The sequence below is a fragment of the Dermacentor silvarum genome, chromosome 1 (assembly GCF_013339745.2).
Source record: "Dermacentor silvarum isolate Dsil-2018 chromosome 1, BIME_Dsil_1.4, whole genome shotgun sequence".
Lineage (NCBI taxonomy): Eukaryota > Metazoa > Arthropoda > Arachnida > Ixodida > Ixodidae > Dermacentor > Dermacentor silvarum.
Window position 1 is genome coordinate 390,104,119 of NC_051154.1, and position 14,727 is coordinate 390,118,845.

The 14,727-nt window shown below is 47.9% G+C and overlaps 1 protein-coding gene across 1 annotated transcript in view; it reads right to left on the bottom strand.

Moving 5' to 3' along the window:
• Positions 1 to 2,972: 2,972 nt before the first annotated feature.
• LOC119446277 (isocitrate dehydrogenase [NADP] cytoplasmic) overlaps positions 2,973 to 14,727 on the bottom strand; it is a 30,658-nt gene continuing 18,903 nt past the window's right edge. The window contains exon 3 of the mRNA XM_037710667.1: positions 2,973 to 3,059. Coding sequence (XP_037566595.1) covers positions 2,973 to 3,059 — 87 coding nt within the window. The remainder of the gene's footprint in view (positions 3,060 to 14,727) is intronic.

Below are 14,727 nucleotides of genomic sequence, written 5' to 3' on the forward strand. Positions count from 1 at the left end.
GTGACATCGAAGTACTGTTTGACAAAGTAAACAACTTAGCGAAAACACTGCAACTTGCTGAACTGTCTCGAGCAGACGTTGAACGCATGCATAGGCTTCGACCTAAAGCAGACAAAGAACCTTTAGTGCTCGTCCGTTTTGTATCCCGTGTCACGCGGGACGAATGGATGACAAAAAAGAGTGATTTGAAAGCTAGGAAATCAAATGTTTACTTCCTTGATAATCTGACGCTAGAAAATAAGAATATTCTGTGGGAAATGAAGCTACGATGTCAGGAAAAGCATTACCAATTCGCTTGGCATAGGGATGGCAAATTATTCGTGCACAGGGCTCAGGCCAAGCGTGCAACCCGTATTGCGTGCGAAGCTGATTTAAGTCAGATACGCTGCCTTTCTCGTTCCTTCTGGGCATTATAGATAACTTTCTTTTCTCATGGCGGGTACGAGCGCATCAGCTTACTTTAACAGTTCTTTATTTACTTCTGCCGTAAATAAGATAACAAGCTATGTATCTTTCAGTTCTGTGCAAGGAGCCTGAAAAATAAATATATCGAAACTGAAACTTAATTAGAATGTTTAGAACAGAAATTTTAAGTTGTTGCGTTTACTGTGACGTGGCTCACAAGTGCAGACGATATTATTCATTTTGATGGTTATAAATGTGAAGGTGTATATCGTAAACACCGCCGTAGTGGAGGTACTTCATTTTCTTTGAAAAACGATCTGTCCTACGAGCTGCTGTCTGAACTCTCGTGCGTTACTCATTCCTATGAATGTGTTGCTGTAAAATGTTGTAAATATCTAATTGCATCAGTGTACCATGCCCCTTCAGATGATCTTGATGAATTCATTCAGTTTATTATCAAAATATTGGAATATGGTTGTGATCTGAGCCTCCCAGTTGTCTTGATTGGCGATATGAACATTAACTTATTATCACCTGCTGCTCACGCTCAACGATTTATTGACGTACTGCATTCTTGTAATTGCAGTACACAATTTTTTCGCAACCAGAATAACGCCAAATTCTGAATCATTGATATATGCATAACGAACCACGATCCAAATGATGTTTTTTCGGGAATTCTCACCTCCGATTTAAGCGATAATTTGCCCGTATTTTGTTTTTTATCACGACATGAAAACAAATGAAGGCGTTCTTAATGTCAGCTTTCCTTCTGTCGCCCCCTTTAACAATGATAATACGAGTGCTTTTCACTCAGTTATAGAGAACACAGACTGGTCTAAAGTGCTATAGTGAAAATGATCCGAATATTTCGTATGATACATTTATTCAGATAATAAAGTCGTGTTATGATGATGCTTTCCCAATAAACAAATAAGGACCTACAAGAAAGCTAGGAAGCCATGGGTATCTCAAGAGATGTATAAAAGAATGCAGAAACGTGACAAATTTGACAGCGATCCTGCTATACTAAGTGAATACAACAAAAAGTAGAAATAATTTGACTTCAGACCTCAAAAAAGCTATAAGCACGTATTATGAACATATGTTTTGTACGATAACAAACAATCAAAAGAAAGTATGGAATGCAGTTCGCAGGTTAAACGAAACCCGGTATAACACAAACCCGAATACTCTAACGTTCGATGATACTGAGAACAGTGAAACTTCCTTGACCAATAAATTCAATGATCATTTTTTACTTGCTGGTGGGTCATCCCACTCTAGTGTTTCATTACTTTTTACTGCGCTGCAGTTTCTCCAGGGGCAGTTTTTAGTGCTCTGCATTGGATGAGATACCCAAGTCACGTGCTGTAATCGGTCGCGTTTAGGGCATTGAGATTGAAGCATAGGTGATTAGGCGTGTAAGCTCGATTCTCCGACAGGAAGGGCGAGGTCCCTCGAGTGAAAGAGCTCGCGCACGGGCTTTCCTTTGAAAGTTAAGCAGTTTTTGCGCAGTTGTGACGCAGTACTGCGGTTGATAATTTTCAGACACAATAGTCGGTGTGCGATCTCCACACTAGACCCGCTTGTTTATTTGCATAGAGTTTCTGACTATATTACCTATAGGGAAATCCTGCGCTCCTGCGCTTTGGTATGCTTGGGAATGCCGGTATATTGTGACTTTGGATTGGCATCGTTCTTGGAGAGCTAGGACACCTTGAATACGCGTCTGTCTAGCACCGTTCCCTCTGTAACGATGATTCCTTCCCTGACGAAACAGCACGTAAAAAGCTGTTCTCGCTTTATTCTTATACAAACACATGTTTTGTTTAATTTTGAGGTTTCGTTATTAGATGTACAATTATATGAAACGTAAAAATCATCAGCGGGCCGCTAAATTTGTAGGACCGATGACAACATTCGCGCGCGCTTTAAGCACAACTTGTCTGTTCTTGATTTGCTTCGCTTGATCCTGCATTGTAGGTGAGTAAACTTATTCAGAGATGTAATATGGGTGAATGAAAGCCATTTATGCGGATTTTATTTTAATAACGTGTCATTTGCGTAGCCATATCCACGTTTTAGACGAAGCCTCGTTCAACCCCAGCCAACACGAGCCTCGCAAACATATCCCCGCCATTCCCATGATGGCACAGCGCCATTTAAGAAATTGGCATAGACGGTGGCGTCAGATTACCCTCGAGGTGTTATAGTGAGAAACTGTTTGCAATGCCAAAACCCCGTGAGCTTCCCTTTTAGTGCCCGTATATCTGCTGTGTATTAAATTTGCCGCGCTTACGTGAATGTTATAGGAAGCTCCCATGGTGGGCGAGTATTTGATCTGGAGCGTGCCTGGTCCGGGGACCACGAAGTCCTGGCTGTTGTACTGGTCGCTGAACGCGTGGCGCAGCGATGATGATGGGCCTGCGCCACTGCTTCACGAGCGGAGGGATGTTGCGGTAGACCATCGGCTTCCGGGAGACGTCACCGCCGAGGGCGCTGCGAATGGCGCCGTTGGGCGACATCCACGTGCGCTTCAAGTGGTACTTCTCGAGAACGACCTCCTAGGACGTGATGGCGCACTTGACGCCGCCCACGTTGTGCACCTCGAGCGCCTGGGTGGCCTGCAGGGTGATCGTGTCGTTGATCTCCTTGCGATGTTCGATTCACAGATCAAACGCCCTCAGGTTGGCGTCCAAGTACAGCTCCATGAGTCTCTACCGGACCAGGTCCCAGACGACGCGTGCCATGTCGTCGCCCCACATCTCGATCACGGGCCCGCATATGTGTTTCTCCATGGGTACAGGGCGCCAGCCGGTGGGAACAGCGGGGCTAGTCGATGCTTCTGGACAAGAGAGCGGCCACCTGGAAATACGAGCGCGTTCGTCTCGCGGTAGTCGTGCTCGCGACCACGAGCTGATCGTGCCTCACGCGGCAAGAAAAGAGCGAAGTTTTTACGTTTAAGATTATATTTAACATGGCAGCATGCATTCAGGTTAACTACTTGATATATACATCGGTCCATTGCAAGAATGTTGCCTGAATCACTGAAAATCATAGAAAATTATTCATTACTACCTCCAAAAATTTGTGGTGGAGCGATACCCGCAGGTAGCATAGCCCCGGAGGATGGTGATGATGATTTCCTCAATATGGCACATACCCATCACTGACGCCGGACAGAAAAAGCGGTGGCGCAATTAAAGTAATCAAGCAATCAATCAAATAAATAAACAAATCAAAGGAACTTTTATTTCTCTGCAAGAAATATGGGGGTAACGGATAGAAAGCCGCAAACTGCAGCTTGTCAAGGCTCCGGCTCCCACATCAATATTATATGAAGAAATAAATGGCAATATAAGTGTTATAAATAGAATTCAAATTGTAATCACGCAGGATTTATTAAAGGTGATTGAAATAAAATTCCGACTTGCGCATGTGAAATCTGCAAGAAATGAGAAGGATGATAATATTAAATTATCGCGCCAATCTTTTTGTGTTGAGCATGTTTTGAGGCAACAACAACAACAACATGAGTCATGAACTCCACGAAGGACGACGCAAGGCTCGCGTCGGCAGACAGTGCCGACAATTCAAGGATGACCCGTACGTAAACTACGTGGACGTGGCGGCGTACCCTGCAGAGGGTACGCCGCCTCTGCAGGGTCCCGAAACCACCTACTTCGCAGTAGCCGCCGTGAACGGGAGAGACAACTCCTTGACCCTTGCGGCCTCCGTCAGGGCAGCGACCCCAGCTGCGGCTCATACCATAGCAGTGGCGCTAGTAATAAAACAACATGACAGGGTGGGCAGGGAAGTTCATGTCGTTACGGACTGGCAACAAGCCTGCCGTAACTTTACGAACGGACGAACACCGCTGCTGGCGGCTCATATTCTAGGTCCGAGGCTGCAAGAATCCCATCAAATCACGTGGGCGCCGGCTCACGCGGGACTGAAGGGGAACAAAAGGGCGAACGCCTTAGCTCCAGTGCTAATCAACCGAGCGGGGCAAAACCAATCGTCTCATCAATCCTCTTCGTGCGCCTGCCATCCTATTACTGCGACCGACTCGACATCCAGGGACTCAACCGCAAGATTTATCCTCCCTCTCACATAAGCTCAGAACTGAAGAGGCAGACCTCTCAGGCTTATCCAAACAACCACATTCCCAAACCTACACAAACACAGCAAAATATACCCACAAACTTATCGCTGCATTTGCCCCTGGTGCGGCGACGCACGCCCTACACTCTTTCACATCTCGCGTGGGTGCGGGGGCAAACCTCAACACTTAAAGACGCTTAGCACGTCATTTGAGCGGTGGGAGGCACAGCTGACCAGCAATACCCTGGTGGGACAAGAAGCTCTCGTCCCGCAAGTACGTCGAGCAGCCATGGCCAGTGGAGTCCTGGAATGAGGACATCACCCACTCGTCCTCAAGATCAAGGACCTAGTAGATCCAAATAACTGGTCTCTCTCTCTCTTTGTGTTGAGAATGAAATTGTATATGGCAATTCAAACATCCCTATAGCTGCAGCCCAGGGCCCAGGCCCCAATGGAAAGGATAATTTGGGAAGTCAATGAGAGTCATAGTTTGTGAAACGGAGCCTCGAGAAGTCTTTTTCGCTGTAGTGAAAATCAACGACACCACAACAATTATGAATTGATCAATTGGTCTCCGGTTCATTGCAGACGTGACAGAGAGGGGACTGCGTCAAACCAGCCCTGTGCAAATAAAAAATGTCACAGTTTCGCCCTAAGGGCGAAGCAATGAATGCGATAGCAACAAAGCAATGTCATACGAAGTAAGGTAAGCGGCTTTGGTAGCAATATGAATTGTAGCAAACACGAGCTGATTAAGTAAACAGGTGTGCTGCGGCGTAAGTAGACCGACATGAAGAGACTCGATGACCACGCGAAGGCGCGTGTGAAACGGTGGTGTTGATGAGAAGCGCTTCCCGTGGGCAGCGCGTGCGAAGGGACACACCTGTAGTGCTGCACTGCCGATCCGGGCAGCATTGCATGTGTAGCGTGCGTTGGAAAATGTGGCCCGACTATTACTAACTGAATGAACAAGCGCGGTGTGAGCGCGCACAAACAAACATGAATAGATCACACTGAATGACTGCAGACAACGGCTGTCAAAACGCTGGCAGCGAGCCCATACGCCGCAGCGGGCGAAGGTACGTGCGGTCTATCGCTTCAACGGAAACGGAGCGGCGAATGCACGGCGCATAAAGGTCAGAGCCGTGCGGAGATAAGAGGCGAGCGACGAGCGCGGTTGTTGGCAGCGTAGAAGTGCGCCCCCCCCCCCCCCCCCAACGCTCCCTCCGGCGCTGGCTTCCCGCTTCCTTGCTTGCGCGTGGGTGATTGAGTGCGTTCGCTCTCCGTGATAGCGCGCGTCCCCACACGCTTCCGCTCGGGCATACGGCGCGCGGCGAAGATTTTATCTATAGGGAACCTCACGGCGACGGCGACGATGACGGCGACGATGACGGCCACGGCAGAAATCCGGTTGAAGTGTCCATATAATTGCTATCGCAATAAAATGTAACTGTGGAATGTGGCATCGCAATCTCGTAAATGTAACCTTATATTGACGCTATGGACACCACTGGATATTCCAGATGAACTACAGACGCTGGAAGTCCGAATTCGATAGTATGTTTTGTTTTGTACCTGTTTGACTAAGACAGAATTTTCTGTATCTTGCTGAAGTGAATTACGCCTTCACCGGCTCAACGGAAACAACGTCCGGGCCATCCAGGGAAGCTTTGCCAAGAGAATCTGATGTTTCATTTTAGTTTCTTTCACAGTGACCCTGTAGCCAAATTACGTTAACATTCTGTATATCTGGAGGTACTAAACTATGAAATGTTGCCAGTATTTTCGCGCCTGTTCTTCAAGTAAGCATTCAGCACACATATATCGAATCTCTTAAATTAACGAATGTTGACACAATTGATGGCAACTTGCGCAGGGCTACAGTGATGGCCATTATTTTGGTCTCAAAAATAGATGTAAAATCAGGAAGACGAATACAGAAATGTCAACACAGGTGCGGAAAAAATAAGACGACTCTTCATCTCTCGTCACACATGGACGCATCAGTTGCAAACATATATTTCGCCTGGAGATGTTTTGTGTGTTTCTCTAAAAGACCATAAAAATAGATCCTTGGGCAGAGCTTCGAATTTTTATGATAAATATTGTGGAATTGAATGGGGAGATTTGGCGCAGAAATATCTTGTGGGACGATGCTACGTATATATGTGTAATGTTCTTAATCGTACTTGCACAAAAAGGACTTGTAAGTCCATTTCCATGTCCAAACTTTTTCTTCAACAACGTTACCATGAAGTTTGCTCCTCGCTCCCGCCCCTGACGACCGATGCTGGCTTTTGTGTCACCGAGTTTAACGAGCTTATTAGACACCACTCGGTCACTGCACTCGCAGGGATCTTCATTATCATCGGCTGCGTAGCTATAACTGTTAGGCGAACCAAGTGTCGCAAGGATTAAACGCTTTCTGGCTTTCTTTATCAGGCCAGACTATTTGCGTTATGGAGAACTTCTATTTGGGATGCGTTCCGAAGACAGTTCATGAAGCAGCCTACGGCCAAAGGCGGGGATAAAGACTGCCATGGCGTTGACCAGCGTAAAGGCTGGAACATGCAGCCTTCCCCCGTCAAAAAAGGGTGTTCCTTGGAGTACGCAAGCTTTTATCTGCACGCTGACATCATAGCGTCTGCCACCAAGGATAACTATCCATTGCCAGAGAATAAGACAATATGAGCTAGAGACCAAAACCGCGTATTCAACAACTTGCATTGACGATTATACGTTTTCTTGGAGGTAAAATGTGAGGTCAGGTAACATTAAGATCGAAAATGCTGTTGAACTCTCCATTCCGGCGTTGCTCATTATTAACGCTACGGCTTTCGGGTGTTAAGTATAAGCAGTAGACTAAAAAAACTCAGTCACTAGTTAGCATACGCGAAATTACTTGATTAATTACTTGACATTCTCATTCGAATGCGTTGTTACTTCTTATTATTTGTTTTCTCCCACCAAAGATCGCGGATTCGAGTGCCTGAATTAACTTTCGTCTTCATTTCCTTTGCCTTTTTTTGCACGATGAGTGGCGTCGGAGCCAGCTGTTGAAGATGACGACGAACGTGCGGGCGGTGGCACGAGCGCGTCTCTACGCGCGGCGAGTACAAGTGACTTTCTGTACCACACGCCATGTTTTCAGCGCCACCGTCAGATGAGGCGTTTAAGGCTTTCGCCTTTACACGTCAGCCAAACAAGCATCCATCCAATCAAAACATCAGCATAGAAAATGTTTTGGGCGTCACAGAGCAAGATACAGCGGGAAAGAGGAAACGACTGCGCCAAGTTATATAGAGGGTGTCCCAACTATCATGCACCAAGATTTAAAGGAAGAGAAATGCGTTACTCGAAGAAACCCTAGTACGTATTGTTTCCAGTAAAGTCGAGTAGCCACTCGTAATTTTTCGTTACTGAGATTTCATTAGGTAACTGCAATTAATTCTCTAACTCGAGAAGAACTGTTCTATACGCAGCCTCTATTTTGCTTTTGCTTTTTTACTCTGAGTCCGAGTATAGGCGCCCCTGCGCATAATTGCTATTGATTTTCATTTCGAGTAAATCGGGTTTGGCCTTATCTCGGTTTCTGAGTGAATTATATATAAGACCTCTGTATGCAAGCGGAGATGTTGCCATCCTAAATAAATGCTGTTAATTAGAAGAAGAGTTCTTTTCTTTCATAAGCCCTTAGCATTGCCTATTGGAAAGAACAGCAATATTGAGAAGCAATGCCATTCACGTGCATTATCACCCTTCGTTGATAAAAGACTCTGCAGAAGACCCGCCGTGGTTGTTTCGTGGTTATGGTGTTAGGCTGCTAAGGACGAGGCCACGGGATCAAGTCCCGGCCACGGAGCCGCGTATCGAAGGGGGCGAAATGCAGAAAACACCCGTTTACTTATATTTAGGTGCGTGGTAATAAAGAACCTCAGGTGGTCCATATTACTGCGATAGCAATTATATGGACACTCCAAGCGCATTTCTGCCATCGGCGTCACCGTCGTCGTCGCCGTCGCTGTGAGGTTCCATGTGAAGTCATACGCCGATAAAATTGTCGCCGTGAGCCGTATGGCGTGAGTGCGAGTGAAAGCCTACGCGTACGCGGGTGAGCCGGCAGTCGCGGCTCAATGTAGAGCTTGCGAGGGAGGAAGGCCGGCAGGAAGCGCGCGGTTTTCCTTCATGCGCGAGGCACGAGGGCGATGCCATGGAGAGAGGGAGGGGGGATGCTATCTGCTCCAACGGTTTCAGCTCACAGCGCGGCCGCGCAGGCGGCATATCTTGAAAGCAATCGGCGATGTGGGTGAAGCGCGCGCCCGCACGGCCGTCATCTTCAAAGCGATCTGCGATGGGGACAAAGTGCATGCGCCGAGGGCCGGTAGCTTCGTATGCGCTCTGCTTTCGATGTTTAGTTCGCGTTGAAACGAGAAGAGATCGTGAATTTCAATTTTCCCGCTGCTGCTGGCGCGCTTTCTCACTCCGGCATTTTCACAGCTAATTTCCGCGGTAATAGAGCGAGATGTGCTCATGTTTACCTGTGCGCGCGTGACACCGTGCTTGTAAGCGAATGCCTACAACATTATAAGGCCCAATAAACTACTATGCTTGCTTCGTATAGCCATCTACTAATTTGCTATCGCAATCAATGCTTCGCCTTTCGTGCGAAACTGCGACGTTGTTTTCCGGAGTCCCCCACTACGCCGTGCGTCATAATCATATGGTGGGTTTGGTACGACAAACTCCATAATTTAATTTTAAATTTTAAGGTGTATATCCTGCTGCAAAGTGCTCAATAATTCCTCAATGCCAAGTATGTCATTATAGAATATCCCTTTCTAAAGCCAGCCTATTACATTTGGCTTAATCGAAGATTGATAAACCTCGCGACAAACTCCGTGGCAAACATGATGTGGCAGATAAGCTAGAAAAAACAACATGCCTGCGAACGGAGCGGGACGTGCGTGCCGTATTCAACGGTCTCACAACCAGTCCACAACGTGGCTTAGCTCGGCAGTTAGCGCCGCTCGCGCGTCCTGGACACTTTTGTCCCCCAGTAGTACAGAGCACTCACCAACGAGCAGCGTGTTGTGCACATTGAACTCGTTGTAGGTATACACATACATGTATACAAGGGTATCTGTATCCGTATTCATCTGATGAAGTTCGTTGAATTGGCCACGGTTAGGCTTGCCAATCTCGGGGCCCCATACCGCTGACACGGCAGCGTCCTCTTTGGCACGTTGTCTGCAGTGGCCGCAAGCTCGCGGGTGTCATATAAACTGACGCATTGCGATTTGCTACAAACATCACCCGCCACCAGAATTTGGCCTTCTCCGCTCGATATAACAGCAATTTCATTCTAAACTAAGGATGGCCTGTTATTTGCATATATGAAATTATCGTTCTAAAAAACAAGATTTTCAATGCATGTTTATATGGTCATTTCAATGGCAACAATGATTATTTCTCTATATGATTAATTCGCTATATAAACGTTTAAATACATCTGCAGATATTTTACCAGAACCTCCGCAATGGAACAAGCATATACAGGGTGTCCCAGCTATCACGCAGCACGATTTTAAAAAAAGGAAAGGCGTTACGCGAAGAAAACCTAGTGCGTATTGGTTCCAGTACAGTTGAGTAGCCGGCAGTAATTTTTTGTTACTGGGATTTAATTAGGTAATTGTAATTAATTATTTAACTCGAGAAGCACTGTCCTAATTATCAAAGTGTCAATGAGAAGATTGTAAAGCAACATGAAAAACTCCCGATACAGCTTTCTGTTGCTGCTACATAAATGTGTTTTTGCGAGCGTGAAAGAAGCCCACGAATACATGCGAAATGCCTCGAGCGGCCGTCGCGCGGCAATTCTGCGTGTATCGCGAGCTTCTTTCACCTTCGGAAAAAACACATTTATGTAGTAGGTATTTAGCAACAGCTCAGGCAGCACATTACATGGGGCCAACTAGGGCCGATGATGGTTTTCAGCCGGCACTGGCTGGGCCGCGAGGGCCTGCCGTTGCCTCCGTAATGCCAGTGCTGGCAAAGCCACTGTAATGCCACGTGCACACTAGCGGAAAAACGCGCGCGGCGCGCCGCCGGCGGCAAGACGCGCGCCGCGAAAGCAGCCGCGATACGGGTTTTAATTGCCGCGGCAGGGATCGCTCTTGGACCGATTTTTTGCGCTTTGCCGCGTGCCGCGGATGAAGGAGACCAATGAGAGCGGCCCGCTTCCGTGACGTGCGCGCGGGAAACTGGTGCCATGCGGACCCGCCCGACCGCTTGTTTCTCGGTTCGCACTATCATCTGCACGCGTGAGCTCCCGGATAGTTCGAGAAGGGGAGAGGAGTCTAGTTTGTCACGTGATTGCCGCAGCGGCGCACCGCCGGTTGGTGTGGCCGCCCTGCCGCTGCTGCGTTTTGCCTAAAATCCCTCAATGAAGAAAAGTAGCGCCATCTCCTCTCTCCTCCTCCTGCGCCGGCGTTCACTCTCTCTTCTGTCGACCGTGGCTCCCCCTACACGGTGCCGAACTGGCAGACGCTCTCCGTATGAAACGCTGTGGCTACGTGTCGCTCGCGCTCTTGAACTCGTATTTTGATCGGAATTTTTCGCGTTATGTGATGACTGGCTGCCGAAACAACGAGAGGACGCATAAATGCCTTTGCGCTTAGATGGATGTACTATTAGCGGTGATACAGTGAGCCTAAAGCCTCTAAGTCGGGCTTTAACTGAGCCATGAGCACGCGCGACCTCGGCGTTGGTTCATCGCCGCGTTTCAGTAGCTCCAGTCCCTCGTTGGCCAGCGGCTAACGTGCACAGGGGGCCTCTAACAATGACTACGCTTCGGGAGTGAATGATCCACCAGCTGTATATATGCTGTTGTCTTACAGGTTTCACTGACTAGTGAGCTACCGATCATTCGGCGGAAGCGGTCCGTCGATAATGAGGCTAGTGGCTTCGCTTGCTTGCAGGAAGCCTTACACTACTCACACATTTTTTCTTCTTTTTTTTGCGGACTTGAGTACCGCGGCAGCGGTCATCTTACAGGTGTATGCGAGGCTGCTTTTGCGGATCATATTGCCGCTTGCATGTGCTGCGCGCGGGTCCGAGAAAGTCTACCGTGCGTATTGTATCTACTATCTTACCAAATGCAGAGCAGAAACGATGAGTTAACATCCAGGTTTGTCCTGGCCACTGACAAAGCCACGCAGGAATGAGTTAACTCTATAATCAAGGGCGTTGCAATGTGGATAGCATAGCTGCCAGCAGACGGTAATGTCTTTGAAGTGCACGGTGTATTCTTCCGTTTGGCAGGCGGCTTCCTCGGCTTCAGCTGCTTCCGGTGAACGAAGAACGATGGAATGGCTGGACGCTTCAATTTTTTTGTGCCACAGCTCTGCAGAATCACCGGCTCAAATTGATCATCCGTGAAGTGATCCGGCGCAAACGTGAAATCAGAAAACAAGGTCACCGTAAAACCTCGCTCCTTCAAGTATAAGGCGTAACACAACATTCCCGGCACAAGTTATTATCGCCGGGAAGTCTTGTATACGGTGTTCCTTTTTTAGCTCGCCGCCAGCACAGGTACTTATCTCTTGTTCTGCTACATATCGCCGGGAAGTCTTGTGTACCGTTTTCCTTTTTAAGCTCGCCGCCAGCACAGGTCCTTATCTCTTGTTCTGCTACGCGATACACGACTAGAATACTGAGCACACTTTTCACGCGCAGCACTTTCTACCATTTTCGAGATAGTTATCGGTCCTCGAGGATCTAGGACGATAGCGACAAGCTTTAGCGACAAGAACATTGATCTTCGCCGACCACCGAGTTGAGTTTTTGCTGAAGGCGCAAAGTCGCCCTAACTAAATAGCCCTAATCGTCTTTCCGCAGGTAAGCGCCCATTTTTCCCTACGTACCGTCACCGCTTCGTAACATACTGCGATACACTCAAAACGTGCCGTTCGCGTGCATTCAGGCCACACAAACACAAGGCCATGCATTGCATAACCGAGTAAACAAAAACCACGTGCATTTGAGGACAAGATGAAATCCGGCCACGAAAGTTGCAAATGCAGCGCGAACATGCAGCGCGAACAGTGCGGCACTTAGGAGGGAGAAAAACTAACGAAGCCTCACACAGCAAGTGGCAGCATGTGAGATTAGGGATCATTGAAGAATCGCTCGCTTACCTCACACAGCCGGGACCATTGTGTTGGGTTGAAATCAGCGCGGCTGATTCTTTGAAGCCAGACCTTCCTCTGCGCCGCGTCTCGCTTCGCTGATGGAATCCGGAAGACTCGCTTGCCGTCTCTTCCGCGCGAACACTACGCCTTAAAAGCGCAAAGGAGACGCGATGCGTGGTGCCTCCATACACGGCTCGCAATTGTCTGGCACCGCGATGGCAGGCGGGAGCAAAAAACAAGCAAGAAAAATAGCGCGCGAGAGCACGTGACAGCATTCGGCCAATCGGAGGGCCGAGCGTCCGAGAGAACGGGCAGGAGAGGAGGAAAGCGGCAATCTTCAATAGATGTCGCTACTTTTTTTTATTGAGGGGTTTTAGTTTTGCAGCTAATGTGTGCGTGCCATAACAGACATCCAGCGCTGGCCCTGCCTTTCCGGTGAATGCCCGTTAATGGCAAGGCCGGGAGACGCGCCTGGCTATCCCGGGCCTGCTTTGCCATTAGAGTGCCGTCATTGGCTGGTTCGCTGGTTCACTGGTTAACCAGCATCATTGGTTGGTTAACCGTCTGTATGGAGTGCTTGGGCAGTGATTTTACCAGCGAAGCTGTTTAAGCCAGCCGCAATTTGTGGTCCGTGGTGCTTATCAAGAAACTACCAAGAAATAAAATAAAATAAAGTTTCTTACCGAGGCGGGATGTGTCGACCAGCTGTCTCATTACGGGCTACTCAAGCGCTCAGGCTATGGCTTGGGTACTGTCCCTGGTGAACCGATAACACTACAAGTCTGAGAGAGTCGACGCTAGTCCGCGTCAACATGAGTCGTAGTATGTCGAAGTGAGTTGAATATCCGAGTTCAATATTTTATTTGCTGGAGATGTCACTTGTCATCGTCTATCATGGGTTTTAAGGACTGATTGAAGCGTGGAAACGTTTGAAGTAAGTTTTTCTCAGATTGCAGCAAGAGAGGACGGCAGTCACTGTGGTTAGGTTATCAGAAAACAAAAGAAGCTGGTACCCGGGCATCGATATGCGAGAAGGCAGTAGATGACTTTCACTTGCGGGCTCTGGTCGAAGCAACATTAGAGCGGGTCTAGTCTGGGGAAAGTAGCTTGCCTTGTTGCACTATAAGCAATTTAGACAGAACTAAATAAAACAAATATTTTTTATGCACCGAGTTTTTGAACACTGAGAAATAAAGGCCTACCACAAAGTGCTTCAGAGTTCTCAAAGAACACGCCCACACCGCAAGACTGCCTGATGGTTCTGCAGTTTACCAATAGGGTAATCCTCTCACGGACGCGTCGGCCGACATGATGGTCAGTGCCGTGTCGCGTAGAGCAGCTGCGAAATTAGTGTCGGCGGGCGCATGCGCACACAGCATGCTCTTGTTCGAGCATCGTGTGCTAGGCTATTTCGCTTGGCTCAACACAGGCCCCTGCTGCTTATTCGCTTCTAACGCAAACTAAAATAAGCACAGGTTTGACAAAATCGATTGCTAAGGATAAATGTGCTGATGAACAACAGGCGTTAGATGTAGGGTTCACTGAAACAGCCTAGACGACGATGCTTGGACACTAGGACACCCTGCGCGCTCGCGCCTAATAGCGCGTCATTTTAAGGTGAGCCCCATGACACGGAACTAACCTACGTGCTGGCTGACGCGCTTGTGAGGTAATTATTATATAGGACAGTTGTATACATGCTATTGGGAAACTAAGCACGAACTCTCTATTGGGACCGATCTCTGAAACAATCAAAGGGGCTCAGTGAGCTCTTGAATGGCGCTTCTTGTACGCATGGTTGCCCTTTATGCAAAATAATGGCAATTCGCCGCTTCAGTAACGGCACATTATAAAACACAATTTACAAGTTTGTGCAGTACACTTGCCCCGTCATGTCTAGGTCGTTATACTCTGGAGTACGAGGTGACATGTTCGATACCCCGCCGCGGCGACCGCATTTCAATGCGGACGGAACGCAAAAGCGCTCGTGTACCATGCTTTAGGTATAGGCTAAGTAACTTCATGT